We start from the raw sequence: 27,445 nt of genomic DNA, 5'->3' as shown, positions 1-27,445 counted from the left end.
GCCAACAGAGCATTGCTTAAACCCCAATGTTGTTGCTGACCATGTCCAGTCCTTCACAAACCCAGTGTACCCATCTGTCTAGAAATTGTATCGGACTTGAACTCTACAAACTGCGCAAGATCAATATTGTAGAAATCTTAGTAACTCTTGACAAAGCGTTTTAAGGAAATTACTGGATGTCAAAATTCATCACAGCAGTTTTGCGTGTCAAGTTAGTACAGAGACATCAGTCCAAACAAGAAATTCAAAAGTGAGCGTTAGTAATAATTTTATGAGATTCATAGTGAGAAAAAGAGTGAGAAGTTTCCCAAGAAATTTCAGACACCGATATTTTTTTCAGGCCCTGTTTGGTCGTTTGAATGCTAAACTGACTGCTAGAAAGCCTGTCCCACTAGCTGTGTTTCCATTAACCATAAAATTGCGCAAATTGGAATTACAAAAATAAATTTGCCTTTTGGAAACACATCAACGTGACCAACAAAAAATTTTTTTATTAGAAGTGGACAACGGAGAATGAAGTATGTTTTTTAATGACTCATCATGTGAACAAACTTGTTCACGCTTGATTTAAATTGCGTTTCTTATTTAATGGAAACACCGAAAGAAAATTTCTCCATTAGTGCAATATCAATGTTTTGTGCACATTTGTAATGGAAACTTAGCTAGTAATCGACCAAAGATGCTGATTCAAACCTACAGCCAAATATTTCCCTACAATTCTCTCACAATAAAGGATTTTAGCAATAATGAGCAATAATTGCAGTGTGAACCAAGCTTAAAGGAAAAAAACGAAAAAAAAAAAAAAATACGTCAAGACGTAGATTACAAAAATTTTTTAAAATGGCATTAATGCAAAGATTTGAGTCAGACCTCAGTTCATTAAAACATTTATTCAAGTATTTCCAACTAAGAAAGTATTTACAGTACATTATGTTCACTAGTGCAGGTCTGAGCTCCAGAAGCTAAGACAGACTCAGACATGACGATACAGAACACAAGTTTATGCATAAGAACTTAAAAAAATCCACTTTTATTGCTACCCTTTATTCTGCCATCCGCCTTCCACAGATCTAACCAACATGTAAAAAGAACCGTACAGTTTAACACACACAGTTTAGCGTTTCACTGAAGGCAAAAACAATTACCGCCTTTTCACATCATTTTAGTTTCTCCCAGCACAAAAGAAGAAGAAAAAAAACTTCACAGGGAAAATACGATGTGGATACTTCTCCGGATGGCTTACAGGTCAGATGATTTGTTTTGTAAACCATTTCCGGCACTACTGCAAAGTGACAGCAAGAACAGAACACTCTGTAACCACAGTTTAAATGGAGCAATTTAACAATACGGGTTGAATGTTCGATGTTTTCCCAAGCAGAACCATTTTCCCAGTCTTGACCACAATCCTGTCTGACTGTAGAAGTTTCGCCGTAAAGTTTTGAGGAGATCAGAGCTGAGAAACTCCTCACCCCTCACAGAGGACGATGGGGAAATCTACATGAATGCACGGGTGGTCGAGCTTCACGATTCCCTGAAAATAAACAACTTCCCAATTAACAAACAGAGCAGTTTCTGAGAAAACATGCTGTGTAGTTGCTGCTGTGTGTCAACGCTCACCTGTGGAATCAGGTTCTTCTGGATCCTTTTCAACTTCGACCTTCTTCTGCCGTTTTTTGTCACCACTGTCTCTTCGTAGAATTCATGGGCTAGATCCCCATCCTCATCGAAGTACAAGGAGCTGAAAAAACAAAGAGTTTTAACACTGAAATCAAAATGAGGCATCTTCATTTATATTTAGGATTATTACTCCAGATTGGTTCTGTTTGATTTGCTCAATAATCCACTTGATTACTGGGTCATAGTGGTTTCTGATGTGTCGACCAATAAAATAAAGAAAGAATTCAAAGACAGAACAGAACAACACTGTCATCTTATGACAGTCTAACATACAGAAGTTGCAGTTGTCAACAATGATTACTTCATAAAACAGCCATACAGTGGGATGTAACCCAGACATATAATGAACTTTTAGAAACCTTAATGTTTAATTGCATGCGAAGTTTAAATGGTACAGCAAACAGTGTCACTGTGATGATTAAAAATCCCCTTTAGACCTTTTCCAAGGAGATTCTCTGGTTAAAATGTTTATACTGACATTTACAAGAATTTATTTAGATCTTATTATAAAAAAGTGTAAAATTTTCTTTAATATTGGGTTTTTAAATGACTTAACTGATTAAAAATTGTTCATTTAAAATGAAAACCTTTCTGTACCTCCTTCTTGTGAAAACAAATGGTGTTGCATTCCTGGAGCCTTTCAGTCGGGCCAGAGACTGCTCGCTTCCATCGGCCCCTGAATCCCCTCCGCTGCCTGTGAAAGGCCAGGAACCTTTGACTTTGGATCCACTTCCTCCCATCCTCAGAGATAAGACATTATTTATCTCCAGTCAACGCTTCCGCTCCGCTCGGTTGGCCAGATGCTCTCAGTTTCTCAGCAAGGCCAGGAGCTGGAAAAGTGAAAGAGCACAAAGAAAAAGAGCGTTCCTAATCAGACGACGGCCGTCTGGTTAGTGTAAAGTAGCAGCTGTTTGCTTAGTGGCTGCTGACAAGCTGCAGGATAACACATGGAACCAGATTCCAGCTCACACATTTCCTAAAGACAGTGCTCAAGCTTTTCATTACAAGATTACAAAGTAACGTTCTCATAAATTGTAACTTTCACAAACAGCAAACTATACAAACTATTTCTCCTGTGAAAGCAACCTTTTTGGAATAATAGCAAGATGGTCTACAGAACGAGACTTTGTTTGCTCTTTAATCGCGGTTTAATAGTGTTATCACTTAATTCAAAAGATAACTTTGATGATGTATGAATACGTTTTACCCACTTTCAGACGTACGGTTACACCAAAAGAGTTTTGCCTTATTAAAAAAAACAAAGAATTGTCTTCAATCAACCTTGCTTACACTAGTGTAACATAGCAGAGTTTTGCCTCTACTTAAAATATTAATAATAATAAAAAAAAAAAAACAGAGGATGATCCCACTGTTGTTAACTTTTGGAAGAGTCTGAAGTGAAAAAAAAAGGATTTTCTTAATTAACCTAACTAATAATACTACCCCCAATAATACTATCATCCAACTGTGTATTCAATAGAGTTTAACCCATATCTTTAAATTATATGTTGTTTAGGTGATCACAGCTTTGTGTGTTTGAGATAATCTAATACAATAGGTGAGTATTTAAGCTAAAGTAAGTTATTTATTGTGTTTTAATGATATCCAAATTGTCTTTGTTGATATTGGCTCATCATGTAGTGACTTTCTTTTGCTCATTATGAATCTTCTCAAATGGAAACCTCTAGAACAAAAAAAACAACAAAAAAACTGGACTCTTTATTTACGCTATTTTATTTCAAAATATATATTTTGTAATACATTTGAATATCAAAGTTATTTTATTTCAGTAATTCAATTCAGAAGCTGAACCAAAAGTTAAATAATCTTGTAAATGTTTAATATCTTAATGACTGACTTACAGCTAGTGAAAACCCACAACATACATAAATGAATGAATGTGTATAACAGGTTTCACATTTTTTTTTCAAATTGTAAAACCTGAGCTTCACCTCTTCGCAAGTAACAGAACATGAACAGTGGAGACCTATGACTATTAAGTCATACTTTCTTTACTCAAATTGGATCGTTATTTTATTTTAAAATGTATATTTTGTAATTGCTATTGCTGTTATTCTGTGGCCCTTGGTAATTGTATATTTGAATAAAGTAAAAAATAAAATTAAAAAAAACCGCTCAGAATTAAATGGAAAGTGAAAGCCCATTTTAGAGTATATCCGCTGTGGACATGTCGCTGGAGTAAACTGTACCAGATAAAAGCTAATAAAACTCAGCACGTTATCGTTATGCTAGCTTCACTGAAAGCTAACCAAGTGGGCCGCACACAAAAACAACACTAGAAATGTAATTTATTACGCTCTCTATCTCACTTTATCAACTAATTAACACGCATACTTTCCTAGGCTTAATATATTTCTCACAAAAGACGATTAACAACCAGTAAACAAAAGGAGACGTCTATACAGTCTTAACTGTTAGCTTCAACCACTGACGCATATTAGCTTCAATGGCTAAAATAATTATTCGCACCGAAGCTTCACCATTGACACACAAAATTCCTTCTTTCTCACACAACAGCGCTTAACATGAACTATCTCACCTTATTATATAATGTTAAATCGATAGGTGGGCTCATAACTGCCAGCTGTTTCGCTAGCAGCAGTGAGGATGAAGCGATCAGCTGATCTCAGCGATGGGCTGCAGTCGCTCACTGACCTTTAACCAATAAGGTGGAACATCCGTCTCCTTGACAACGTTCAGGCTTCTGATTCGTCCACTATTTAAGAAGTGCCATAAACTACAAGGAAGTGATGTAAAATAGCCCAAACACGATTCTAAATAAAATGTTATTACTGATATTGTAATATGGAGTTATGATTTATATGTTGGTAAAAGTTAATGAACCATGTAGTTTGTCACCACACATTATACTATGGCCCGTTTGTTTTGTTCTGTTATAAACCCGTTTATTCAAGAAAAAAGGTCACCAGTCAAACTTAATCCCTTGCAACTGGGATACATGTTGAAATCTGTCAAAATCCCATATGTTATATTAATTCAAATTCTTCAGTTATTGTACCTAATGATGATTGTATTCATAGATACAATGTTCTGATTCTTGATTTTTCTGCTTGTTTTGATATTAAAATACACAAAAAACATTACCATTCACCCCATCAAATTTTAAAAAACTTTCTGCACTTTATTACTCTTCTGTTGTTACTGTCAGTGTATATTTGCTTGTGACAAAAATCTTAAAAAAAAAAAAAAAAGTAATTCCTACTTAGTTTGATCAGCCTCTCCCTGATAAGGAGTTGCCGTATCCATTCTTGACTCAAAGAAAACCAAAGATAAATTTGTTATTTTTATTAAATGCTGTGCACATTTGCCAGACATCCATAAGACTGCTACATTTAAAACAGGAAAAGTGCAGGAAAAGTGGAAGAAAACAGAAGACAAACATTTTAGTGATTAACAGAGAAAAACACAAATATGAAAGGAATGATAAGCAGCATCCAGTTAAACACAAGTATGGCAAATCCAGTCACATAGAGTGACTTGTTACACAGCTCTCTGACATTCATAATCTCATACAAATGTCCATACGTCAGTCATACTCACAAAGTGACCGCTAAGTAAAGAGTTGCACCCATCAGGGGTGTGGAGTGGACATGGCAGCTCTTCAGACTTGGATGCAATGAAAATTCAAATACCTTTCAGCTACAGACAAGGGAATTTTTTTTAAAATGAAGAATTAGAATCCAGTAATGTTGACTGAATCTAAGATTTTTGGGGCATTTGAAATAAAAATTAACAGAGGGCAAAATAAAAAGGAATTTTACCCTTTAAGAACATGCCAATTTAGATGTTTGTTTTTAGAAATGGCTCCGTTACAGTAAAATAAAGCTGTTAAGTTTTCACAGGATTTTTAAAAAAAAAGCTGCATTGCTTTTTAAGATGAAGTCTGTCAGCTGAGGTCCAGAATAATCAGACGGCACCCGTTGCATAACGTCACTGTCCCCGCTGCCAGTCTCAGTCCGCTCAACTCATTCTCTCAGGCACATCAGACTCTCCAGGTGTAAGGCACTTCTCATCTCTCGCATCATTTCACACCAACATACGCGCTAGCTCTTACTCTCTCATAGTCTTGCGCCCTATCTCACCCTCTCGTTCAACCAAGAGGTGTTTTTTCTTCTGCCGTTTTCTCCGGAGTCTTTGAATGCAGCAGCGTCCGGTCACAGCTGACCAACCAGGCCGCCGCACATCAAACTCCGTGCGCAGAGAGGTTTCAGCCCGGCGTCGAGCCGGACAGTGCCTCCAGCATCTTGGTGCGAGCCAAAGTGTATCGCTGTACGATCTGCTTGACGTGCTCCTCTTCCTCACGCTGCAGGATCAGCAGGAAGTTCTTCAGCTCTGGCATGGAGAAAGCATGCCACTGCAAAAAAGAGGGGAAGAACATGTAAATGCCTGTGAGATTCATTAGAAGTTTTGATTTGGGTATTTTAAGTGGATGCTTCGCTTACATTCACTTCTCCAGTTTCATTTTCTTTGAGAACAAAACTGAGGAGCTTCTCGTTGGGTCCAGCATTCAGGCGCAAACGGAGAGGACGCTCGTCGTCAGAGAGCTTGCGAACATAAACTGGAGGAGGCAAAATGGAAATGATTATTTTCTGAAAAAGCAAAATAGGATCAGATTGTTCTTTTCTTTTTTTAAAAAAAAGAAACACTACCTTGGTCATGGCGCTCGCTGCGCTCAAACAGTGCAAACTTGCCGGGATTGTCTACCACAGTAAACTTTTTCAGCAGAGCCTCGATGACCTCGCGAGCAGAAGTACGGGAGCTTATGTGCAAATGCTTGGAGGCGTCCTTTGGCAGGTAGAAGGAGGTGCGACGCTTCACCCCGCTGGCTCGCTTCCCTCCAGCATCAGCACCTCCTTTCTTTGGCGCTGGGACCGACACGGGGCGCACTAGCTTGAATTGAACCTTCACAAAACCAGTGTAGGACCCGTCCTTGTTCTGTTAAAAAATATATATAAACATAAAAAAACATTACATGCCCAAAAAAAGCCTTTCTGCTAAAAATTTGTTTTAGATAACTACGCACCATGTTCATGAACAGATTGCTATTGATCTGGGAGTTGTATTCCTTCACTTTCTGCAGAATTTCAGCAGTTGATAGCTCCTGTTTCTCACATTGGATTTGTTCATCCTAGAAAGGAGAGGAGTTACAATGATGAAGCACCAGGTGGCGCTGTTTCTTTAAAACAGCACAATATCTTTAAGTAAAAAAACGGCTACATAATGAAAGTATTCAAATAATTATCATTCAAATAATAAATCAGATGTCTTAGACATCTGGTTTATTATTTGAATGATAATTTTATTTTATAAAAATGAAATTATTTATTGTTGAGCATATTTTATTGGTTTTATTTATGCTGTATTTAAAATTGCTCACTTGCTCACATAAAAAAAATGTCAAAGTGAGAATTTTTTTTACAGCAATCAGAAATACAATCATTAGAGATTTAGATGCTCTTAAGAGACATTGTTTTTTTTTTTCCAAAAAGTACAAAATACAACACAAGAATGCTCTCCTTCTAACCCATACACAAAAGATTGTAAATTTATTTCACATAGGATTTTACAGACAGGGGAACTTAGTAAACCTAAAGCAACTCCATTATTGTTGTTTTCATAACGTGTTATGAATTTCCCACTATGGGTTCACACAAGTTGCATCAGACTCAACTTCCTGACAACGCCGCAAAGGGAAACATGATGATGTCAGCCCTCACTAGTCCTGCTTAACTCCTCTGATCCCTCTGCGTAGGAGGGCTGAAGGGAGGAGGAAGGGAGGCTGGCAGGGAGGATGAGGAAGAAGGGAGGGGGAATAACTTGCAGCTGTGCAATGACTGCGACCAACAGCAATGCATTCCTCAGCCTGGTGTTCATGTAAAAATAGCCTCCGTCCCCCCCCCTCAACTTCAGACTCCAACAAGAGACAAAGCTAGCCCTTGTTTCAAGCCACATCCTATTAGGTCAGCTGCCTGACAAACCACACACCTACAGTCATGTTGCAGTCATGCACATTTGGCCTCTGGCAAGTAGACGACCAGCAGCCTAATTTGACCTGGTGTTGGGGCACAAATTCCTGCTAGTCACACTATGCAACATTAACTGAGCAGTCGTTACAACCGAGACTTCAGAAGACTTAAATCCAAGTATCTGTACTTAAAAAAATGGCTTTTCCTGACAGATTTCCATTTCTGTTGCCCTCCAGATTCAGTTGATTTTTTAAATGGAACACAAAAAAAAGAGGAAGAAATGTTCTGCAGAAAAGTACAAGATTATGCCTCTTTATGCATAGCTTTAATTTCATCTGAAGTGCATGCAGGTAGCAAATGCTGGTAACGTTTAGAACTAAAAGCCCACAAATGTTTCAGTGTTTGACTTTACAATGAATTGAAAATCGGAAATCCAGTCCTAAATTGTCATTTCAGCTCAAAAGTCAACCTATTAATTTATTTATTTAAAAAGTAATTTGCAGCACATAAATCAATATCAAGTGGGAGGTCAATAGTAATGCTCCTAGACGGAGAGTTAAGGTGTTGTTCCTAATGAGTCAATAAATCAGTGAGTCAGCGGAAACTGGCATTTTGCAATGTGCCGGTGTTAAGGAACATGCAATAAAGCTGTGCCTAAGCATGCCTGCATAAGGAGTGCCAACAACATAAACAAGGGCCTCCGCAAGACAAGACGATGTTGTATGTTTACTGTAAACTTCATTTGTTTCTCATCAAGACAGAATCGGATACCCCAGTGTGGGCGTGTGACTAAAAGACAGAGATACGGATCAAAACCATCCGGTTTCATGAGTAACTTAGAATTGTGAAATTTGCCAAAAACCAGAGTCCAGATGACAATGAATGGTGGGTGTTGGGCTGGAAACTTGAGAAGCAAATATGCGTCACAAGAACATAACATGTGGGCTGATTTCAAGAAGAACGCACCAGTGGGCCTGGAATTGTAATAACGAAAAAGAAAGCAAACCCTACTGGAGTTTTAGTGTTTTGTGCTCTACTAACGTTTTTTTATTTATTATTATTTATTAAAAATTAGATAAAACAATAAAGTTTCTGAGTGCTGAAACCAGAAAATAGAGGAAGCAGAACTCCACCCAGAACCAGGAAACTTGCTTGGCAAGAATCGGGCCTGCTGGGGTTCCCTGGAGCTAACATGTGATAATTAAAGGTAGAAACAGAACAGGCTGTGCAAATTCTCAACATGTCAACAACTCTTTAAATTATTGAATTCGCCTCTATTTGATGAAAACAGGAGACGCATCAACGAAACAACGCGAGAGTTAATCACCCAACCCGGTCCGCTCTCAACTTCTCCTTCCCAAAAACTTTTATGAAGCATTGTTCCGGTTTAATTTTCTCTCCTTCTCACCTTCTTTACGTCATTAGTAACGGCGGGTTTTCGGGGTTTGGGGAAGAAAGACGTCCGGGCCGTGAAGTACTGCTCGAACTCTGAGTCCTCCTCCTCCTCGCTGCAGTAGCCGCTGCTGGTGGAGCTGCCCCAGGTCATCTCGAAGGAGGGAGTCTTGTCCGAGCTGTTCGCCTCGCTTGCCATGGTTCTTATCGCTAATAATAATAATAATCAACTCACTTCTCAAAACTAAACGTTAAACGACCTTCTGAGTGATTTACCGACACAAAATTGGCGAAAGAGGTTGTTAGCCGATGCTAAATAACGGTCGCCGTTAAGACTTCCAACGGTTATCTCGCGCACGATAAAATGTCTCTATGAAAGCTCAACAACCGCGCAGTCTCACCAAGTTTTTCTCCTCCCTCTTCCTCCCTGTAGCTCTCAACTACCGGCCACGTTTCCAGTGTGTGTGAAACAGGATGTGCGGAGCTCTCGGCCCCGCCTGCCGCGCTTCCGTCCTCCCTGCGAGGCCCCACCCAGGCCGTTGGTCTCCAGTTCAGAAATACACAAAACGCCGGAGAGGGTCCCGATTGGACGGAAATGCCGGAGAGCCCACCATGCGTCCCCCACCTACCACCCGCAAATAATGAAGCTGGCTTTGGTTTTAGCCAGAGGTGGGTAGAGTAGCCTACTTCTGCGCATTTTTATTCAGGTAAGGGCGAAAAGTAGCCGTCCAAGAAGTTACACAAGCAAGAGTAAAAACGTATCCGGTAAAAAGGCTTTAAGTACTGACTAAATGATCACATCAGTGATTTAATACTTCAAAATTACATAATCAGACTGACCAAAATATAAAGATCGTAATAGAAATCACTCAAGTAAAAATACAAAGTACAGCATAGTGACAATACTCCGAAAAAGGTTTTTTTTTCTTTTTTCCAAAAAGTTAAGTAAATGTAACTGAGTAATTACAACCCAACTCTGGTCTTAACAGAATTGGGTTCATAATCAGAAATACTTTATTTCTGATTATATAGATGAATACTTTATGATCAGATGGTATATGATAACTCATATTACACAATTTTCTTCAAAGAGTTGCTGTAGATGCTGATGGTTGTGGATGGGAAAGGTTTCCTGTAGCAGACTGTATTACAGTGGCTCTAATGAAGCCTCTGACTGAAAAACACGGTTGTATAATAGCCTTATATAGGGGATGCTCAGGGTTGTCCATAACATTGCACAATAATCTCCTTAGGTTCTAGAGCAATTCCCAGAACACAACCAGCCTGCTTTATTAGATCGTTAATCCTTTTTAAGTCCCTGGTTCTCATGGTGCAGTGCACTCTCCACTTCAAACTTATAGAATATATGCAACATTTGGATGCAACCCTTAAAGGATCTAAATCTCCTCAAGAAGCTCTGTCCCTTCTTGTAATCTAAATCTCATTTGTTTAAAGTAATTAAAATCAAAAGGTAAGGGTGACATATTTTACCGAGTCATTGCTTTTGAGTAACATTAGACACATTTTTTGAAAACCAAATGTAGAAAGACTCGAAAAAAAGATTATTTTGCATAAGGCCAATTTAAAATATATAATATAAATATTATGTTACAGCCTAAAGACAGTCCAGATGTCAGTGAATAACACCCTCCACAAGGATTGCTAGAAAAGGTGTAACTATGTTACACTGTCTGAGAATATTCTAGACAGAATATTCTTTATCTCTGTTGCATACGAGCAACACAGATAAATAAAGCTTCAAAAAGATTGTGAAGGAAAACCCACTCATGAGTTTTGCTACAGCTGTTGCATTTCTTGTGTTAATACATTTGAGGACAGAACTGTGCCCCAATTTTGTTGTTTGTGTGAGCTATACGGAAATGTACAGGGACGACAAAGACTTTACTTCCTTTACCTACTTAATTAGGCGGTATTGAAATTAACCGTTAACTAACAAAAATTTTGTTTTTTTTATCAGCCATAAAACATGATTATCACAAAAAAGAAACACCCCTAATATTCCTATTTATGCAATCCTTTTAAAAATAAATTAACTCTTTGATTATAAATGTATTTTATATATGCAGTTAAAAGCAAAAGCGCTTGACTAATAGTTAGCCTTTTATTATTAAATAACTTATTTTAGCCAAATCTTATAGACAAAATCACATCCAAATAAGTTCACAATATATTACAAATACTAACTTTCCTCCTATGTTCTAAAACTATAGAAGTAGTTGGCTATTTTTTAAACTAGCCAACTACTTCAGATTTAGTTTAATTTACCATCATCTTCCCTCTGTACTAACGTGAGTTTGATTTAAAGTCAGAGCTTGAACATCCCACATGGAGGAAGGATTCTCCTCCTCCTCCTCCTTCTCTTCTTGTTCCTCCTCTCCCGCCTCCTGAATGACATGTGATGATGGGGGGTTACCGTGGCGACAGCTTTCTACACTAAAATTTAAAAAATGCCCTCCACCATTAATTTACACCCGCCCCGTTGTCGCATGGTTCTTGGTTTCAATGCAAATTTAAAAAGAGTGAAAGAACAAATCTGTTTGAAAAGAAACAGTGGGAGTCAACGAATGTTTGAGTTTTAAAAAGCACTTGTTGCTAGAAGTGAAGCTTCAAATTTAGAGCTTTGCATCTATTAGTGGAGAAATGCGACAAAAAACAAATACCAAGCTTGGACTGTTTGAAGAGGGAAGTAAGAACAACAAAGTTCCCGTTAAGTTTCAGCTGTAAGTCTGTTCAAGTTGCAGTTCCTGCTCAGGAAATCAGGGAAACCTAATTTAGATTTTTATTTTAAACGAGCGCAACTTTGTTCATGATGTATAACTTTTTATATAAGGTTATTACTAAATATTATCATTGGTATTCAGTAAACTCTAACATTAAATATACGACTGACCAGAAGGCAAACTCCAAAAAGTTTTTCTGATCTCTGATCTTTTGCCTCAATGTCTATAATGTCAAACAGCCTAAATTAAACATGTGCTGTTCCGTCTTTACGGCAAACTGTTTAAATTGTAATATGACCTGAGGACTCACAATTTCTCTTGTGAGAAATTAACTTCTCACAAGAAGTTAATTTCCTGTACCTACTTTAAATCTCGCATCCTCATGAGACTAATAGGATAACAGAAAAGGTCATCTGAAAGTACCATTGCTTTAAAGTAAAACTCAGTTTACTTTCAACCAACACATCCTTAAAGCTGCTGTATTTAACTTTTATAGAAATATGTTTTTACATATTTGTTGAAACTGTCACTATGCTGTGACAGTATAACATGAGACAGATAATCTGAGAAAAGATCAATCTTCTCCTCCTCCTTATGGGTTAGTCCTTTTAATGAGAAGCCAGAGAAAACTTGGGTTTTTCCCAGCAGCATTAAATATAAAGTAGAGCAGTGCTGTCCCTCCCCCACCTGTTTCTGAGCACTGCTGCTCAGCTCACTGAAGAGGTGTTACCACATTTTGGTTTCCTGAATAGTCAATGTTACTTTGATAGCAGCAGGAATAATTAAAAATGTTAACATGTGGATATGTGAATGATTGAGGAAACTGAATAGAAGCAATATGTAAACAGAAGTACAAACATATTTAATTTCCTCTTAACATAAGTGGTGTTGGTCTTACCAAACAGTCCATGTAATCTGAAATACTAAACCTACTACTATCAATAGTATTAATAGTATTACTATTATTAATATCAGTAATGTTAATATTACTGATATTAGTATTACTATTCTTCAACATGATACTCTTAATTATTTTTGTGTTTTTATTATGTAAAGTGCTTTGAACTGAATTGCTGCTGAAATGTGCCATACAAATAAACTTGATTGACTGATTGATTGCTCAGTCAATTGATTGATTGACTGAACAGAACCAATAGCACTAAAGGTGTTCCAGGCTGAAAGATTTTTCTTGCATTTATCTGTATCATTTCTTCAGCAGCTGAGAAGGTGGTTGTGTCTTTCTGCTTAAAACTGAAGCGAGGAAAAGCAAACGTAGAAGTATTTTTTAGAAACACATTATCTGACTTCCTAGTATAAACTAGAGGTATGTTGCTCCCAGAAATCTTCCACAATCTTCCTTGACACAAGGCAGGCCTCACATACACAACCTGTAGATTACACGAGTCAGTAAGCGTGGCCTTGTCGGTGTTTTTATTTTTATTTAGTTTATTTACAGATTATTTAGTGCTGTAAAAGAGCAGATAAATTAAACTTTTCATCCAACTACTTTTCTTACCTTTCTTTTACTAGTTTATGTGGTTCTGTGCCTGGAAAGAAACGGGCTAAAACCTATAACTTAATTTGTGTAAAGATATCTGCAGCTAATTGTGCGTTTTCTGAGAGCAGCGATTTAAGTAAAAAAGCTGTCGGGCAAAACATAAGACAGAAAAGAAGATGATGTAATGGTGGGAAACACACTCAGCAGGAATAGACAAACTGTTTCGACATTGCAGGTAATTTCTAAAACACTCTTCAAGCAAACAAAGAATTAGAATTGACCAGAGCATAAAAATTTAATGTGTTCAGCTTTTCCCCCACAGATTTGCGTTCTCGTTTAAAACCACTGACCCAGATTTTTGGACAAGGTAATTTTTGGGTAACAAACTTCCCATTTGAATCATCTGACTTCTCTTTTCAGAGCTGCTGCTGTTTATTGCAAACCAGATTGAGATGCAGCGTTCAAGGAAAACGGTTTGTTGATAGAAGTAAACTTACTGACCTTTAGTTAAATAAAGTAAAGGATATTTCTTAATGCACTAAAGAAATGGTTCCTGTTTTTGATTGTAAAGCAGGTCTATTTAAAGCAATCCAGCCCTGCTCTATGAGAGACTTCTAGAGAAGTCCTGATATGATGTCCATACATAAGAAGAATCAGTGCCTACTAGAGTTCTGCCTGTGGGCAGTGCTCACTTCCACTAACAAAGCTAGGAAAGTCACTGCAGTGAAACACGAGGGGGCTCACCACATTCGTGTCTGTTTCGATTGTGTGCTCCACGACAGCGGTGAGGTCCGCCGTAGAGCCTCGCTCCCAGCTGCAGTCCAGCCGAATCAGCGCACGGCAGCGGTAGTGGCACGTGAATCTGCAATCTGCACATTCAGAAAGTTTAATAAGTTCAGGACACACACACCTAATACAAAAACAATTTTAAAAAAAAACATTTATTTCCAAATAATTTTTTTTTTTTGTAATTTTGTGACCCATGAATGTTGTTGCACGTGAAGCATTTACTCTACTTATAAACAGAGTTTTACATTTACTTGAGTAACTCTTTTGAAAAATATTGTTTTAGGAGTAATTTTACTAGACTGTACTTGAGTAATTTTATTGCAAAGTATCGCTACTTTTATTTAAATAAAATTTCTGGATTTTCTACCCACTGTGAGCAATTTCACTGAATGAAGAACAAACATGTTTTAACCAAAACATCACCAGACAATGACACACACCTGCAGTTTTTGTTAGTTTCATTAGCCTGATTTTGCCATTTTTATTTATTTATTTATTATATGATGTATTGTCATTTTCGTCCTTAAAATGCCAAAATGTCCACTTAACTTTATATTTTGGTCCATCTGATTATGTAATTTTTAGATATTAAATGATTGAGAATTTGAAAAGAAACCAGAGTAGACTTTTTATCAAATACCTTTTTACTATTGCTTGAGTAATTTCTTGGATGGCTACATTTCATTCTTACTTGAGTAAAAATATGTTGAAGTAGTGCTAAGTACAATTTTTGGGTACTTTGCTCACCTCTAACTATAGCAGGAGAGAAAATAAAGATGTGGTTAACTTCAGTTTAGCAGCTTCTGAACAACAGTTACAAATGGCAACAGAAAAATAAAAACCGAGGACGAGTTGTCAGTTACTGGTTGCTACGGTAACCACCAACTGTCAAGAGACAGACGTAAAATAATTTGAATTGTCAGGAGAAATTAACTTTTTGACGAAAAAAGTACAGCGTGTCCTCTTAGCCACACTTTGGACACTCCTGGTTTAAATAATCACGTCATAAAATCTAGTTAATGCTTTCTTGGATGGCTACTTTTTACTTTTACTTGAGTAAAAATATGTTGAAGTAGTGCTACTGTTACTTGAGTACTCATGAATGGACAAATAGGAATAGCTTATCGCAGAAGTGTTACTGTAGTTGTTGGAAATAAATAAAGGGAGGTTATATTTAGACGAAAGATAAAAGTTTATGGTTGGGCACTCTAGATAAAGCACAAACCACATCTGCTTTCTTCTGTTCAGGTGCTTTCAGACGCCTGAAGGAAAGTTCTGCGAAGCTCAGTGAGCGATAAAGGAAATAGGTTTGCAGCTTTGATTATGACCAGAGCACCAAAACCACCTACAGTCTGCAAGAAACAGCCTACTTTCAAACCACTATTAAAACCAAAACAAGCACATACGTAGATTAGTGTCTGCATGTTTCATCGCTCTCTTTGTTGTTTCTGAACACTAGAAATGCAACTAACGATTATTTTAGTAATCAAAACTTTAAACGGACTCACTGACACACCGCAGGCTCTGCTTGTAAAGGCCCCAGATGAAGTCGCCGCACAGGTCGCACCATGTTGGCTGAGCGTGGCTGCAGGGCTGAAAGTTGTGTCCCTCTCCTTTCTCCTCCACAAATTGGGGATCCTGGGAGCTGCTCAGGACCCGGATGATGCCCACCCGGCTCAGCAGGTCCGGCACCTTCCCCGGGCTGATCCTCAAGGCGTTCGTTCGCTCCAGGCGTGGGGGAGAGCAGGGCAAACGCGGGCCTGCCAGTCCTATCTGCTCTCTGCCGGAGTTCAGGTCCCGGAGCTCGATGAACTCGCCCCAAGACATCGTGGCTGTCAGAGGTGAGCTTCCAACGTCATCACTGAGGGGAGAAAAGGTGCGAGGAACATGAAGCAAACTGTATCAACCTTCCAGACAACCTTCTGGTTCTGGTCTGCTCTGTGTCAGAACCAGAACCAAACATGGAGAAGCAGCATTCTGCTCATATGCACCACAAATCTGGAACAAGCTTCCAGAAAACCACCAAACAGCTGAAACACTGAGTTTCTTTACATCTAGACTAAAAACCCAGCTGTTGAGAGTTGATTTTGAAACATTATAAATGAAACATTAATTAACATTTTGACTTGGAAATAATTTTATGTTCCAATCATTGTTTTTTCTATTTTTATGAAGTAAAGCACTTTGAACTGACTTGTTGCTGAAGTGCACTATCCAAATAAAAATGAAAAAAGGAAACATTAAAAGGTCATATCATCACCTTCCTAAAATAATGGCTTAAGTCGTTTTTTGCCAAGGTGATTTTATTTTTTTTTTGTGCCTAAGGCATATTTTAGTAATAGAGAGGTAGTGACACGGTCTTCAATAACTTTATTTATTGTTCAATAACAATAAATAAATAAATAAACAGCACCAATAAATTAACCCCGATTTCCTTCATTTTGGGATCGGCTGATATTTATATGTGAAGCGGATCTTATCCACCGATCTTATCTACCTCAACAAAGGCCTGAAAAACAAAAACTGTCCTCTTCCGCTCTACAGTGAGAGGTTTGACTGATAGACCGTCCCACCAGGTCATGTCATTGCAGTTGACAGCCACCCCCCTGTGGTCAACTCACCGACTTTATTGCTGTATTTAGCAACATTTCAGACAAAAAAATGGTACTGACCTAAAACAGAATCGACAGGTCAAGTTGTTAAAGATCGGTAATCGGTAATCAGCAATCGGCCAGAAAGCTGCAATCGGTGCAGCCAGGAAGGTGACAACATGGATATTCCTGGTTTTTCATTTTATCCATCCATCCATCCATTTTCTGGTCACCCTTGTCCCTAATGGGGTCGGGAGGGTTGCCGGTGCCTATCTCCAGCTACGTTCCGGGCGAGAGGCGGGGTACACCCTGGACAGGTCGCCAGTCTGTCGCAGGTTTTTCATTTTATTACAAGCTAAAAGCCACTAAAAATAAAAATACATATGATTAAATCTGTTCAATCAGTGAATGAACCTCTGTTTTTGTCAGACATCCGATTGTTTCATATAGGGATGGATGAGCGATATGGACTTAGAAATATATCGCAATATTTTGGGATACTATTGTGATAACAATGAAACTTATGATTAAAAAACAATTTATCACAGCATTCATAGTATCGACAACATAAATACTGTTCCTGAAAAACATTCCTATTTGAAACAGGCTTCTTCAGGACTCTACCTTCTTACAGGATTGTGATTTTAATTGTACATGGAAACTGTATTTAATCATGTTTTTAAATTTACTGTTTGTTGTTCCCGTGCAACAGACGGAAAATAGTACAATTACACTATCAGTTTTGTTCCTTATTTAACATAATTAATAGAAATGTATCAAGGCAAAATTCTTATCATGATCAGAAATTTTCAGAGTAAATGATAAATGTCTAACCCAGTCTAACATTAAACAGCCAGAGAGAATAGAAAAGCCACTGAGGACGAAGTTCTGCTGAAAGCCACGACAGAAAACCAAAGTGTGAACACTCCCTGCGGAAACTGTGATGATATTTTTAAAGGTGATGTTCACATTTTGAAACTTTCAAAAGCAAGATGAAGTGAATCACAAGCCAAAAACATTTCCTATTTATTATGTTAATGGAAAAACTGTTCAGCTGTTCATTTTAACTTAATAACACTGGCGCAATTTTGTCAAATCAGAAAGGGAAGAAATTATTACATTTATTTGTAATAATTTCAACGGTTATTTGGTTATGTGGTTATTTATTTAGTAGGCACAACAACATGACTGGAGCACATGTGGAAATGAAGTGAAGTGTTTACATAATGTCTGGCACACAGGTAGCGATGGCAGGTTGTGCAAATAAAAAGAAAGAAACACACAAAGAAAGACGTTTAACTCATATTTATTCATCACAATTCCACAAAATATACTAACTCACATTTCAAAGAAACAAACAAGGACACACAAAATGTTTCAGTGCCTTTAACAAAGGTTTGTCTAATCTATAAAGTCTCTCATTTAATTGAGGTAGAAATAGGTAGTATTGATGGAATAACCTCGACTAATTACAAAATCATTGGGGCAAAATAACTGAACCCGTATTCATTCAGGCTTTGCTTGTCACAGTTCCAGTTTCTACAAACTTTCCAGCTAAGGAAAATCAACACACCAAGCTGTTCTCCCGTTTTGCCAGTTTTGAAGAGGGATGCTTCTTGTCGCGTATAGGTCAGATTTTGCTCATTGTGAAAATAATGCACGAAAATAGTTTGGTTACATTTATTAATTGCACGGGTAGCAATAAGAAAAGAAAAGCATTTTCTCATAAACAAATATTTAAATCTTAGTTCCCCAAATAAATGTAGCCTATTCAGTTTCTTTTCTTTCTTTTTTTACGGGAAAAAAAGTTACTTTAAGAAACAATCAATGAATTTTAACGGTTTTATACAGATATGCTGTTTCTAAAAAGTGTGGCGGATACGCTGTTCTCGTTTTATCCATCCATATTTCTTACGTATTAAAAAAGTTTATAAGGAAAAACAGATATAGTTACGTGTCGCTTCAATAACCTGCTAAACATTACTGTAAACAATACGCTATAAATTAAAATAAAAGAATGCTGCTTTTATGAGAGACCAGCAGTTCTTCATGAACAAATCCGTAACTACTGAGGTTTAAATGTGCAACTTGGCAAAACTGTAGGAGGCAACTTACCAGAACAGAGGAGAAAACCACGCCGTGTTTGCCGCTTTGTCTCAAAACTCCTTCCATCCGAGGAGAGAAAAAACTTTCCGCAGAAAAATGTCGGACTGTTTCCAGGTGGTGGAGGTGCTGCTGCCCCGGCTACATCTCTGGAAATCAGCCGACCATCAGCGACCATCGCCGGCTAACGGGACGGCGAGGCTCGGAGGAGGTGACGGCAGAACATCACCGAGAGTCGGTCTGAGCCGCCCAAGGAGGAAGCGGGTGAAAAAACGGAGAGTGAAAGATGAGACTGAGCTGCAATGACATCCGGAATGTCTTCATGTAGGGGGAGAAAAGGGCTGGTTGGTTGCTGGCTGCGTCTGGAGAACAGCGGCTGAGTGGGCGGACAAAGTCCCCGACCCCTCAAACCCACGGTCTCTGGAGGGACGGATCGAGATTTCGTTTGCAGAAAAAGCTTGAAAACCACAAGCAAAAAATGCAAATGGGGTTTATCTGCGATCAGTTCCACAGTCTTACACATTTGCTTACGTTTAGATGTGAAACCCCCTTGCAAAAAAAAAAAAAAAAAAAAAGAGAAACATTTCAGCAACCAAAGAGGGTAAAGACTAATGAGTACAAAGAGCATTAACAGAAACTTGTATGAAAAATTGGTAGCACTTTATTTGGCAGAGTGTGCATAAGACTGACATCACACTGTCATAAACATGACATAACACCTGTTGTGAACATGAAGGAGTCTTTATGAATGTCAATGACTGTTGTCATGAAGTGTAATTCGGTAAATAATTACATTTTTAATGCAAAGCATCTATAAAAGTTGCATTGAAAGTCCATTAAAAGTGCCAACTTTGCATTAAAGTGTCATTATATAAAAAATAAGGCAAAGTGGGAACTTTTAATGGCCTTTTAATTAAAGGCCATTAAATAGTCCCTATTAGTTTATAAGTTACCTTCATAAAGACTGCTTCATGTTCATAACAGGTGTTATGTGATATTTATGATACTGTCATGTCAGTCTTATGAACACCCTGTCAAATAAAGTGTTACCAAAAAGTTACTCTAGTAAAAGTAAAAGTACAGGTTGAACAGTTTTACCCCAAAAAAGTAAAAAAGTACAAGTTTTGAAATGTACTTACTAATAGTAACTGGAACCAACATTTAGTTTTATACCTCACTAAACCAGAACAAACTTCAGATCCAGAGAAACCCCTATTAGTTTATAAGTTAACTTTTTGTATTTCTTTTGGTTTTGTTTGTATTTCCTTCTGATTCATGTAAATCACTTCGAACTGCCTTGTTGCTGTAAATGTGCTATATAAGTAAACTTACCTTACCTAAAAGTATAAAGTAATTTTCACCTTCAAAAATACAAAATGACTTTTGATCAGTCTGAAATACTTAAAAAGTTCTAGTCATACAAAAAACATTTTTTTTTTTTTCTTTTGCTGACAACATGCACTGTGTTGGTCTAGAAATGTAAAAAGATACTGATACGGTTTTTCTTCAAACCAACCAGGATAAGTACTTTTACTGCTTCATCTCATCCTAATCCCTGCTGCCTCATTTTACTCTCTTTTTCTCCAAAAAAAGATGGCGTGTTTCTAATCCAGAAACACACCATATTGGACTCAGTTCTTCGGATATAAATTGGCTGTAATCGTCCCGGGATGTTGACAGAAAAGTGGATCTGACTGGTGGTTTCGCTGAAGGCTGAGCGTCTCTGTTTCTGTGAGTTGGTAAACCTTGAAGTTAAACATTGGGGACAATTTGATTTTCACTCGAATTATGAATTTCATTTCAAGTCTGGAAATCCTGGAGCCTTAAAAAACTGTTGCACCATCCATCCATCCTGCTTTCTCTTCCCTGATTGAACTCTGACCTCCACCGATCTGCTGCTGCTGATCAGATTGGAAACGACCGCTTAAGGTGAGCCAGCAAGTCTTGGCTCCTAAAGGAAGTTTAGAACGTTTTCTGAAGTATTTCACAAAAGCATCACTTTCACACTCGTTTGAGTAAGAGAGTTAAGAAATAAAAACTGCACCTAACGGAACAAGTTGAAACTTTATTGCATCACGTTTAAAAGCAAAACTACTAAATTCTATAATAATCTCTAAAGATATGTGAGGGACTCCTGTTAGAAAAATCTGAATTTACATAAAATGTTGTGATTCAGGTTCATACAAATAAAAGCGGGTTTGTTTTCCTAGCTTTAGATGTTTGCTCGTTTAGTCAGTAAAATTATCTCAGCTTTTTGTCTTCCTGGATCTTCTGCATGGTCTCAGTCATCAGCTGACAGGCCTGCTTGTGTTTAGGCCAGTGCTTCACCTGACACTGTCTGTAGGAAAGAAACACAACACACAGGGTAAAACTTACCAGTCAGAAAATGACACAAAATATTTATTTACAAATAAAAACTAAAAGAGTGGCATACATTTGCATTCAACTCCCCTGAGATAAACTAAATTAGACACAACTGGGGCCCCATTTGAACAGTTGGGTTTTTATTAGGGGTACCAGAGTAAGGGAGGTTGACATTTTTCAGGATTTTATTTCTGTGAAATTTGAAACACATATATAATTTGCCTAACATGTAATGTGATGTTATGAATTACTGCAAAGCCTGTCACAATAAATCAGTTAATCGCCTGATAAATTTAGACAAGCTCAATAATTTCCATTTGTATGATTTATCATTTTACGCTTTTCTGTCTTTCTACCAAAAATTGGATGACAAAAGTATTCAGTCTGCTGCTTTGGTCTCAACTAGCCCTTATTTTGAAGGACAATTTAGTTGACAGAGACTTCATAGCTCATTCTATTTGTTTCTGTTTTATTTATTTTCGATATTTAAAATGTCTTCCAGTTCTAGTGTTAAATGTTCATTAGAAATTAAATTATTATTATTATTATGCCATTACCATTATACTACTTTAAAATGGTCTCAAAACAACAATATTATCATTTTTCCTAAAAACTTCTGGAACAACTTATCATCCAGCAAAATGTGTTATCGTGTCATGACTAATTGCAGGAATTAAAAACTCAGTACAATACAATATTTTATGGTATTTTTCCACAAAGTGTGTGTGAATATTATTGCCAGGCCCCTTGACTGTGGGGTCTGTCTCCCCTCATGTCTCACCTGCTGCAGTACCACTCTCCCTGGCATCCAGAGCATCTCTTTGGAGCCTCTTTCCCGCAGCATCCACACTTTGGTTTCTCCGGGAGCAAACGCTCCATCACATCCAGGCTGTAAGTCTGCGCCAACCTTGGGGAAACATTTTTAAAGCAGCGGCTCATGAGCTGTTCCTGCACACACCTTGACCTCACAGTGTCTTCAGCGTTACCTCTGGGCCTGTTGCTGCAAGTCGCTGTCAGACGGGCTGAATGTTTCCTTAACCTGATATTTAGCTATTCCTTTCCACTTCCCAGAATTTTCTCTGATAATCTGGTTTCGCATTTCTGGGATCTAAACGTAAATAAAACCCAGAGGATGAGCGTGCAGCAGTAGGGATGATGAGTGTATGTCTGTGACAGCGACTACCTGCTCCAGAACCAGATCTTTCTTTGGTGGGGCTGGGTCTGTAACAGCCAAATGGGCCAGAAAGCGCTGGAGCTCAACCAAGTTCGGTAACTGATCGATCAGCACGTCTGTCAAGAAACCCCTGAGCTGTGAACAGCACAGCAGCAGCAGGAATCAGGAGGAAAAAAAGTGCTTGCAAGAGGATAGTCAAAGCTCTCTGGTTATATAATTACTGCTGCAGGAAGAGAAGCTTATAATAGGAGGAAACTGAGTAATAAACAACCTTCGGAGAATGAATCTGTGCTCTACAAGATTGGATAGGATGTAATGAACAACAACCTGGAGCAGTGATACTTCCAAACCATTAGCTCAACTTTTACCAAACCTGTAAAATTAGACACACAACTCCCTGGGCGTAAAAGAAACAGGTAAAAAGCCAGCGTTTGTTTCAGCGCAGACCTTTAGAAGTTGGTTCTTGTTGAAATTGTTGAAGTCGTATTTTCTTTGGCACTCCTCCTTCAGGATCAAACTGTAAAGAGCCATCCAGACCTGGCCGTCAAGTTTGGTCATCTTCACATGGTCCTCTGCAGAAATCCTCTGCCATTTGCTGTTGATGTACTTTTCTACTTGGCCTGCAGGGGGCAGCAGAGACAACATAGAGGCTTTCAAAAGCATTCACAATGTGGCAATAAATCAATCAATCGAATGGTAAATGAATATAAGCTCAATAATTTTCATTCTGATGATTAATATTTTTTGAAGGGCAAAGATAAACAGTCAGTCAGTCAGACAGACAGACAGACAGATTGGTCAATCAGTCTGTAAAGTGTTTCGAGATCTGAAGGTGAGCTGTAGGATTTTATATCTTTAGGATAACAGAGGATAATATCTCTCTGCTCATCTGAGTAGCAGATGGTGTGATCTACCTTTGCTGCTCCGACTCCAGGGGCAGGACTCGACCAGCCGGACCAGGACACAGGGCATGTTGTGCGTGCAAAGCATGCGATTGATGACGCTGATGCTGGGAGGAAAAAGATGATATTTGTATTCTGCACCCCGCTTGTCATCTGTCAAATGTTTAAAGTTTTCATTTTACTTTGATAAACGGAGACTGTGGTCAAACAAGTGGCTTTAAATCGATTCCTACCTCTCGGTATGATCTGCGATGTAGCTCAGCACGGATATCGCTTTCAGGGAGATTTCAAACTCCAGTGCAGCACTCTGCATCTGCAGCTCCTTGTTTAGGAAAAAATAAAAATCATTCAACTTCTATCTCTATTTCAAAAGGTGAGAAAAAGCTACAGAATGAAGAGAAGCATCTAATTTTACCTCTAGAGAGGATATCTGGTTCTGATAGTCATGAGCAGCAGCAACATGGGACTTGGTTGCTTCACTGGCCAGCAGGGTCAGTTTACGATGGCAGTAATCCACCAAGTCAAGAAGAGAATCATCAGCTGCCTCACAGGAGTCCTGAACAACCAGACATACAAAACAGGATTCACACCAAAACATGGGGGAAGAAGACACTCTGGTCAGACTAAAATTGGACTTAAATATAGGTCAACACTGGCAGAAAACCTGTTGGAGGCTGCAAAATCCTTCCAACAGGATGTCAACTCTAAAAAGAACCACAGTGGAAATACTTTAGAACATATTCAGAAGGTAGAATGGCCCAGTCAAAGTCAGGACGTAAATCCAATTAAGAATCTGAGGAGAAAAGCTGAAAATTTATGTTAACAACTGATAACAATATTCTTCCTGAGCTATTTTATGAAGAACAATGGAGGCAGATTATTGCCTCTAGATCAGGGCTGTCAAACTCATTTTCATTTTGGGCCATATTAAATTATGAATGTTCTTAAAGGGCCGGTTGTGCCAGAATATATTGATAAAAACCAATTGAACTGTTAAGATATCAATAATTAGCAGTTCCTCCTTGATTTAGTGTTTTTTTACAATCAAAATTACAGATTTTGTGGTGCCAATTTAGAAATATTAGTAAGGAATTGTTATAGTATTTGCACTAATGTTAAAAGTCACTTTTTATTACTCGCTGTATCAGTTATGGACTATAACTTGACATCAAGTAAGGCTGAGGCAGCAGTCACTTAAACTCAATGTTTTTGACCAATTTTGAGAAAATCTGCAGTGAAATCAGAAAAAAATGTTGATTTTGTGTGAATTTTGCAGATTTGTGGAAAAACTTATTGATGTAATTTGGAGTCTAGAGGGCCACATAAAAAGCTACGGCGGGCCAGATTTGGCCCCCGGCCCTTGAGTTTGACACTTGTGCTCTAGATGTTCAAAGCTGGTTGAAACGTTCATTTTCAGAATGTAATTTCCTAAAATGAAGGCCTGTACAAACAAGATGCTAATAAGATGACAAAGATGAATCTGTGTTTATGTTTGTATAAAACAGTTATTGGAAACTAAATAAAGAGTTTTTAAAAAAAAGATTTATTTCAACAATAGGTGATTCAGGGAGACTGAATACAAATGACCAACTTTTCAGATTTTTATTAGCAATAAAAAAATGAAAAGCAAACAGATGCATTTTTTTCCACTTTAACCATTACACACTTTTTGTGTTGGTTTGTCATACAAAATCTCAATAAAATCCAATTTTAGTTCAGAGAATGTAGATATCATAAATATTTGAGAATTTACAGACCTTATGAAACAATATTGTTTCAAGCAGGTTAATAATTGTAGCTTCATGGCGGATCTAAGAAAGACAAAAAGAGAAATAAGCAAATAAAAATGAGAAGCTAGTCATAGATGCTGAACATCTATAACTTACCAGCATGTAAAGATGAAACGTGCTCTTAGGGTTGAAGTCCTGCAGCTGGCATAAGATGGGAAACACTTTCTGCTTCCACACCTCCACAAGGATCATCTCATGGACCAGAACTGGTATCTGCAGAGAGGGATTTATCAATAACATCGCTGCAAACTGACATGCTTGCATTTTAAGAACTGGAGGTCACCTTTCCAAAGGACACCAGGAGCTCCTTGACAAACTCATCATGCATGGCCGAAGCACTCAGAATGGCCTGCATGTTTAGCTTTTCAATAAACTCGTGCTGTCTGAACCACCTGAGGAAAAAAACGAGGATGTTTTATAAACAGCTGCAATATGAGACCCTTGCTTAATCAAAGCCATACATAAGGAATCAGTTCCAGCTTTTCACGCCATAATTGTAAAATGTATTCCCAGCGTAGCTGAGCTCAGCGTTCAGGAATTTCCTCCAGCTTGGCAGCAGCTGGGATGGTTCTTGGAAAGTGGGTTCAAAGAGAAACGAAATGCATAAAAACCTAGATTAACACAGCGGACTAAAAAATGAACCACATTAATGGGCTTCAAGCAGCAGATTTTAAACTGTGCCAGAAAGAATCGCTAACCAAAGGGTTTGTAGTCTCTTACAGATGAATGAGCTTTTTGGGATTTTACAGCTTTGTGGGGGAAAGTTGTTTCTTCCAGTTCGTTAGTTTTTCGCATAATGTTGAAAAGAACCTGCATGGCTGAAGTGTACATGTCAGGTAACATGTTTGATTCTTGCAGTCTTCACAATATAAAAAAAAGGCAGAAAATAATGAATTCACGTGTGTTTTCTTTAACATATCAATTTATGTTACTATAAAGGATGTACAGATTTCACTTCAGATGACCACAACATATGGAATAATCCTCTACAGATTCAATCTGATGCAGAAGAACGGCATTTTAATGTTTAGCAGAACAAGAATGGATATCAATGGGGTGTGTGTTCCCGTCTGCTGAACATAATTAAATGTTTGTCTGTGTATTTTCAAATCCCCTATCACTGACATATTTCTATATTACAAAAATGTCCCGCAAAAGTATTTAGTAACATGGTGTTTCGCTCACAAAACAGTGGAAATTTAATTACACAAATATGGACTCACTTCTGAAGGTGGATTTTCTGCAGCTTTTTTTAAAGGAGTGTCAGAATGAAAAAAATGTTTTTGTACAACTTTAGAGAACAATCTAGATCTATTATATAATCTTTCTTGCTCTGTCACAGCACGTGTAATGAAGGTAGCGAAGCAAATTGAATGACTTGTTCAGCAGTTTTTCAGATCTTTATGGTCTCCTCCTACTCCTACATTAGCTTACATTAGTTAGTTTCTGATCTTACCTCACAGAGCCCACTTCTTTGAGGGAAAAGGTTTCCAGACTTTGAATAAACCCTTCAGCTTCAACCGGCAGCACTACCGATGTATCCATTTTAATAGTCTTGATTATCCCGCAAAATGTCTGTAAATATATAACCTTTGCAGTTACTTCAGTAAATTTCTTTGAAAGTGACCAGCAACTGTGAAAGAGATACAGGTAGTTGTCAAGGTAACCGTAAACTAAGTACAGTTTGCAGTGGCGGCCACGGAGGGGCGCCAGACTATCACGTAAATCAGACTGGAATGAATGCTGACGATTTGATTGGCTGGTACATTGTTAGGCAACGGCGTCTTCAGTTGTATTGCAGCCAATCACAGTCAATCATTTGATAGCCGAGTACAAAAAGGAAGGCAAAGTTCAAATCCCTAGTAGTTAGCTGTAACTAGCTAGCATGTGGAACTAAATAGTTCAACCTTCTTAAAACTATTTATTGATTAAACCTTGATTAGTTTGTTTTTTATTTTAAAGAATGGCATTGAAAAAAGATTTTAATAAGGAGCTTTTTTCTGATTAAGCAATGTTTATTACGATAAAAAAACAGCATATTTCCTTCATACTTTCTGAATGTTTTAACACTTAACTTTGACTTTTGTCTGTTTCTTTATTTGTTCCCATTTCTTTCGTTCAGTCTGTAATTATATCACAAAGCTATTACAGTTTACCAAGATTTTTCCAGCAGCCAACATTGGGATACTGTTTTTCATTCTTCTTTTAATTTCCTTTATGTGTTTGAACTACACAGTTTGATGACATGGTCAGACAGAACAACAAAAATTAATTCTAAAAGTAGCCAAACAAACAGAACAACTGAAGAGACCTGAATAACTTTAGATCAAGATGACTTCAAAATAAAAATAAAGAATTAAGAAATACAATATTTCAGGGACCTCATACTTTAAGTTTAGTTTTGATCAGTGATTGT

At 37.8% G+C, this 27,445-nt stretch overlaps 3 protein-coding genes across 5 annotated transcripts; all 3 read right to left on the bottom strand.

Moving 5' to 3' along the window:
• Nucleotides 1–871: 871 nt before the first annotated feature.
• tusc2a (tumor suppressor 2, mitochondrial calcium regulator a) lies at nt 872–4,393 on the bottom strand. The gene is made up of 4 exons (XM_028003112.1): nt 4,238–4,393; nt 2,275–2,507; nt 1,618–1,738; nt 872–1,531 (listed from the first exon to the last, which is right to left on the bottom strand). Exons 2-4 carry the CDS (start codon nt 2,415–2,417, stop codon nt 1,466–1,468), a joined length of 330 nt encoding a protein of 109 aa, XP_027858913.1. The 5' UTR covers nt 2,418–2,507; nt 4,238–4,393; the 3' UTR covers nt 872–1,465.
• Nucleotides 4,394–4,991: 598 nt separating this feature from the next.
• Nucleotides 4,992–19,147, bottom strand: LOC114135648 (ras association domain-containing protein 1). Of its 3 annotated transcripts, XM_028003104.1 has the most exons (7): nt 18,812–19,147; nt 15,614–15,966; nt 14,061–14,185; nt 6,743–6,847; nt 6,369–6,654; nt 6,162–6,277; nt 4,992–6,073 (listed from the first exon to the last, which is right to left on the bottom strand). In XM_028003104.1, exons 2-7 carry the CDS (start codon nt 15,930–15,932, stop codon nt 5,927–5,929), a joined length of 1,098 nt encoding a protein of 365 aa, XP_027858905.1. In that variant the 5' UTR covers nt 15,933–15,966; nt 18,812–19,147; the 3' UTR covers nt 4,992–5,926. The 3 variants fall into 3 exon arrangements, with proteins under 3 accessions (XP_027858905.1, XP_027858908.1, XP_027858906.1); XM_028003107.1 differs by lacking the exons at nt 14,061–14,185; nt 15,614–15,966; nt 18,812–19,147 and adding exons at nt 9,094–9,287; nt 9,479–9,720; XM_028003105.1 differs by lacking the exons at nt 14,061–14,185; nt 15,614–15,966; nt 18,812–19,147 and adding an exon at nt 9,094–9,483.
• Nucleotides 19,148–20,039: 892 nt separating this feature from the next.
• Nucleotides 20,040–27,439, bottom strand: zmynd10 (zinc finger, MYND-type containing 10). Its single transcript, XM_028003101.1, has 12 exons — nt 26,486–27,439; nt 25,313–25,421; nt 25,126–25,242; nt 24,997–25,050; nt 23,655–23,795; nt 23,473–23,561; nt 23,252–23,346; nt 22,785–22,957; nt 22,347–22,472; nt 22,150–22,271; nt 21,945–22,070; nt 20,040–21,137 (listed from the first exon to the last, which is right to left on the bottom strand). The coding sequence occupies exons 1-12, from the start codon at nt 26,572–26,574 to the stop codon at nt 21,041–21,043; spliced, it is 1,338 nt and encodes a 445-aa protein (XP_027858902.1). The 5' UTR covers nt 26,575–27,439; the 3' UTR covers nt 20,040–21,040.
• Between the last annotated feature and the right edge of the window lie 6 nt (nt 27,440–27,445).

Source organism: Xiphophorus couchianus, chromosome 20, assembly GCF_001444195.1.
Source record: "Xiphophorus couchianus chromosome 20, X_couchianus-1.0, whole genome shotgun sequence".
Classification (NCBI taxonomy): domain Eukaryota; kingdom Metazoa; phylum Chordata; class Actinopteri; order Cyprinodontiformes; family Poeciliidae; genus Xiphophorus; species Xiphophorus couchianus.
This window is presented reverse-complemented; position numbering and strand designations above follow the sequence as displayed.

Bases quoted from the DNA above. Each gene is read 5' to 3' on its own strand.
- tusc2a (XM_028003112.1), bottom strand. From the start codon at position 2,417: ATGGGAGGAAGTGGATCCAAAGTCAAAGGTTCCTGGCCTTTCACAGGC. The intron at 1,739-2,274 runs GTACAGAAAGGT...TTGTTTTTTCAG, and splicing joins TTTGTTTTCACAAGAAGGAG to CTCCTTGTACTTCGATGAGG. The intron at 1,532-1,617 runs GTGAGCGTTGAC...GTTTATTTTCAG, and splicing joins AGAAGAACCTGATTCCACAG to GGAATCGTGAAGCTCGACCA.
- LOC114135648 (XM_028003104.1), bottom strand. From the start codon at position 15,932: ATGTCTTGGGGCGAGTTCATCGAGCTCCGGGACCTGAACTCCGGCAGA. The intron at 14,186-15,613 runs GTGAGTCCGTTT...CTGAATGTGCAG, and splicing joins GCAGAGCCTGCGGTGTGTCA to ATTGCAGATTCACGTGCCAC. The intron at 6,655-6,742 runs GTGCGTAGTTAT...ATTTTTTAACAG, and splicing joins GCAATCTGTTCATGAACATG to AACAAGGACGGGTCCTACAC.
- zmynd10 (XM_028003101.1), bottom strand. From the start codon at position 26,574: ATGGATACATCGGTAGTGCTGCCGGTTGAAGCTGAAGGGTTTATTCAA. The intron at 25,051-25,125 runs GTAAGTTATAGA...TGTCTTTCTTAG, and splicing joins CGTTTCATCTTTACATGCTG to ATCCGCCATGAAGCTACAAT. The intron at 23,796-24,996 runs GTCTGTAAATTC...CTGGTTGTTCAG, and splicing joins AAACAATATTGTTTCATAAG to GACTCCTGTGAGGCAGCTGA.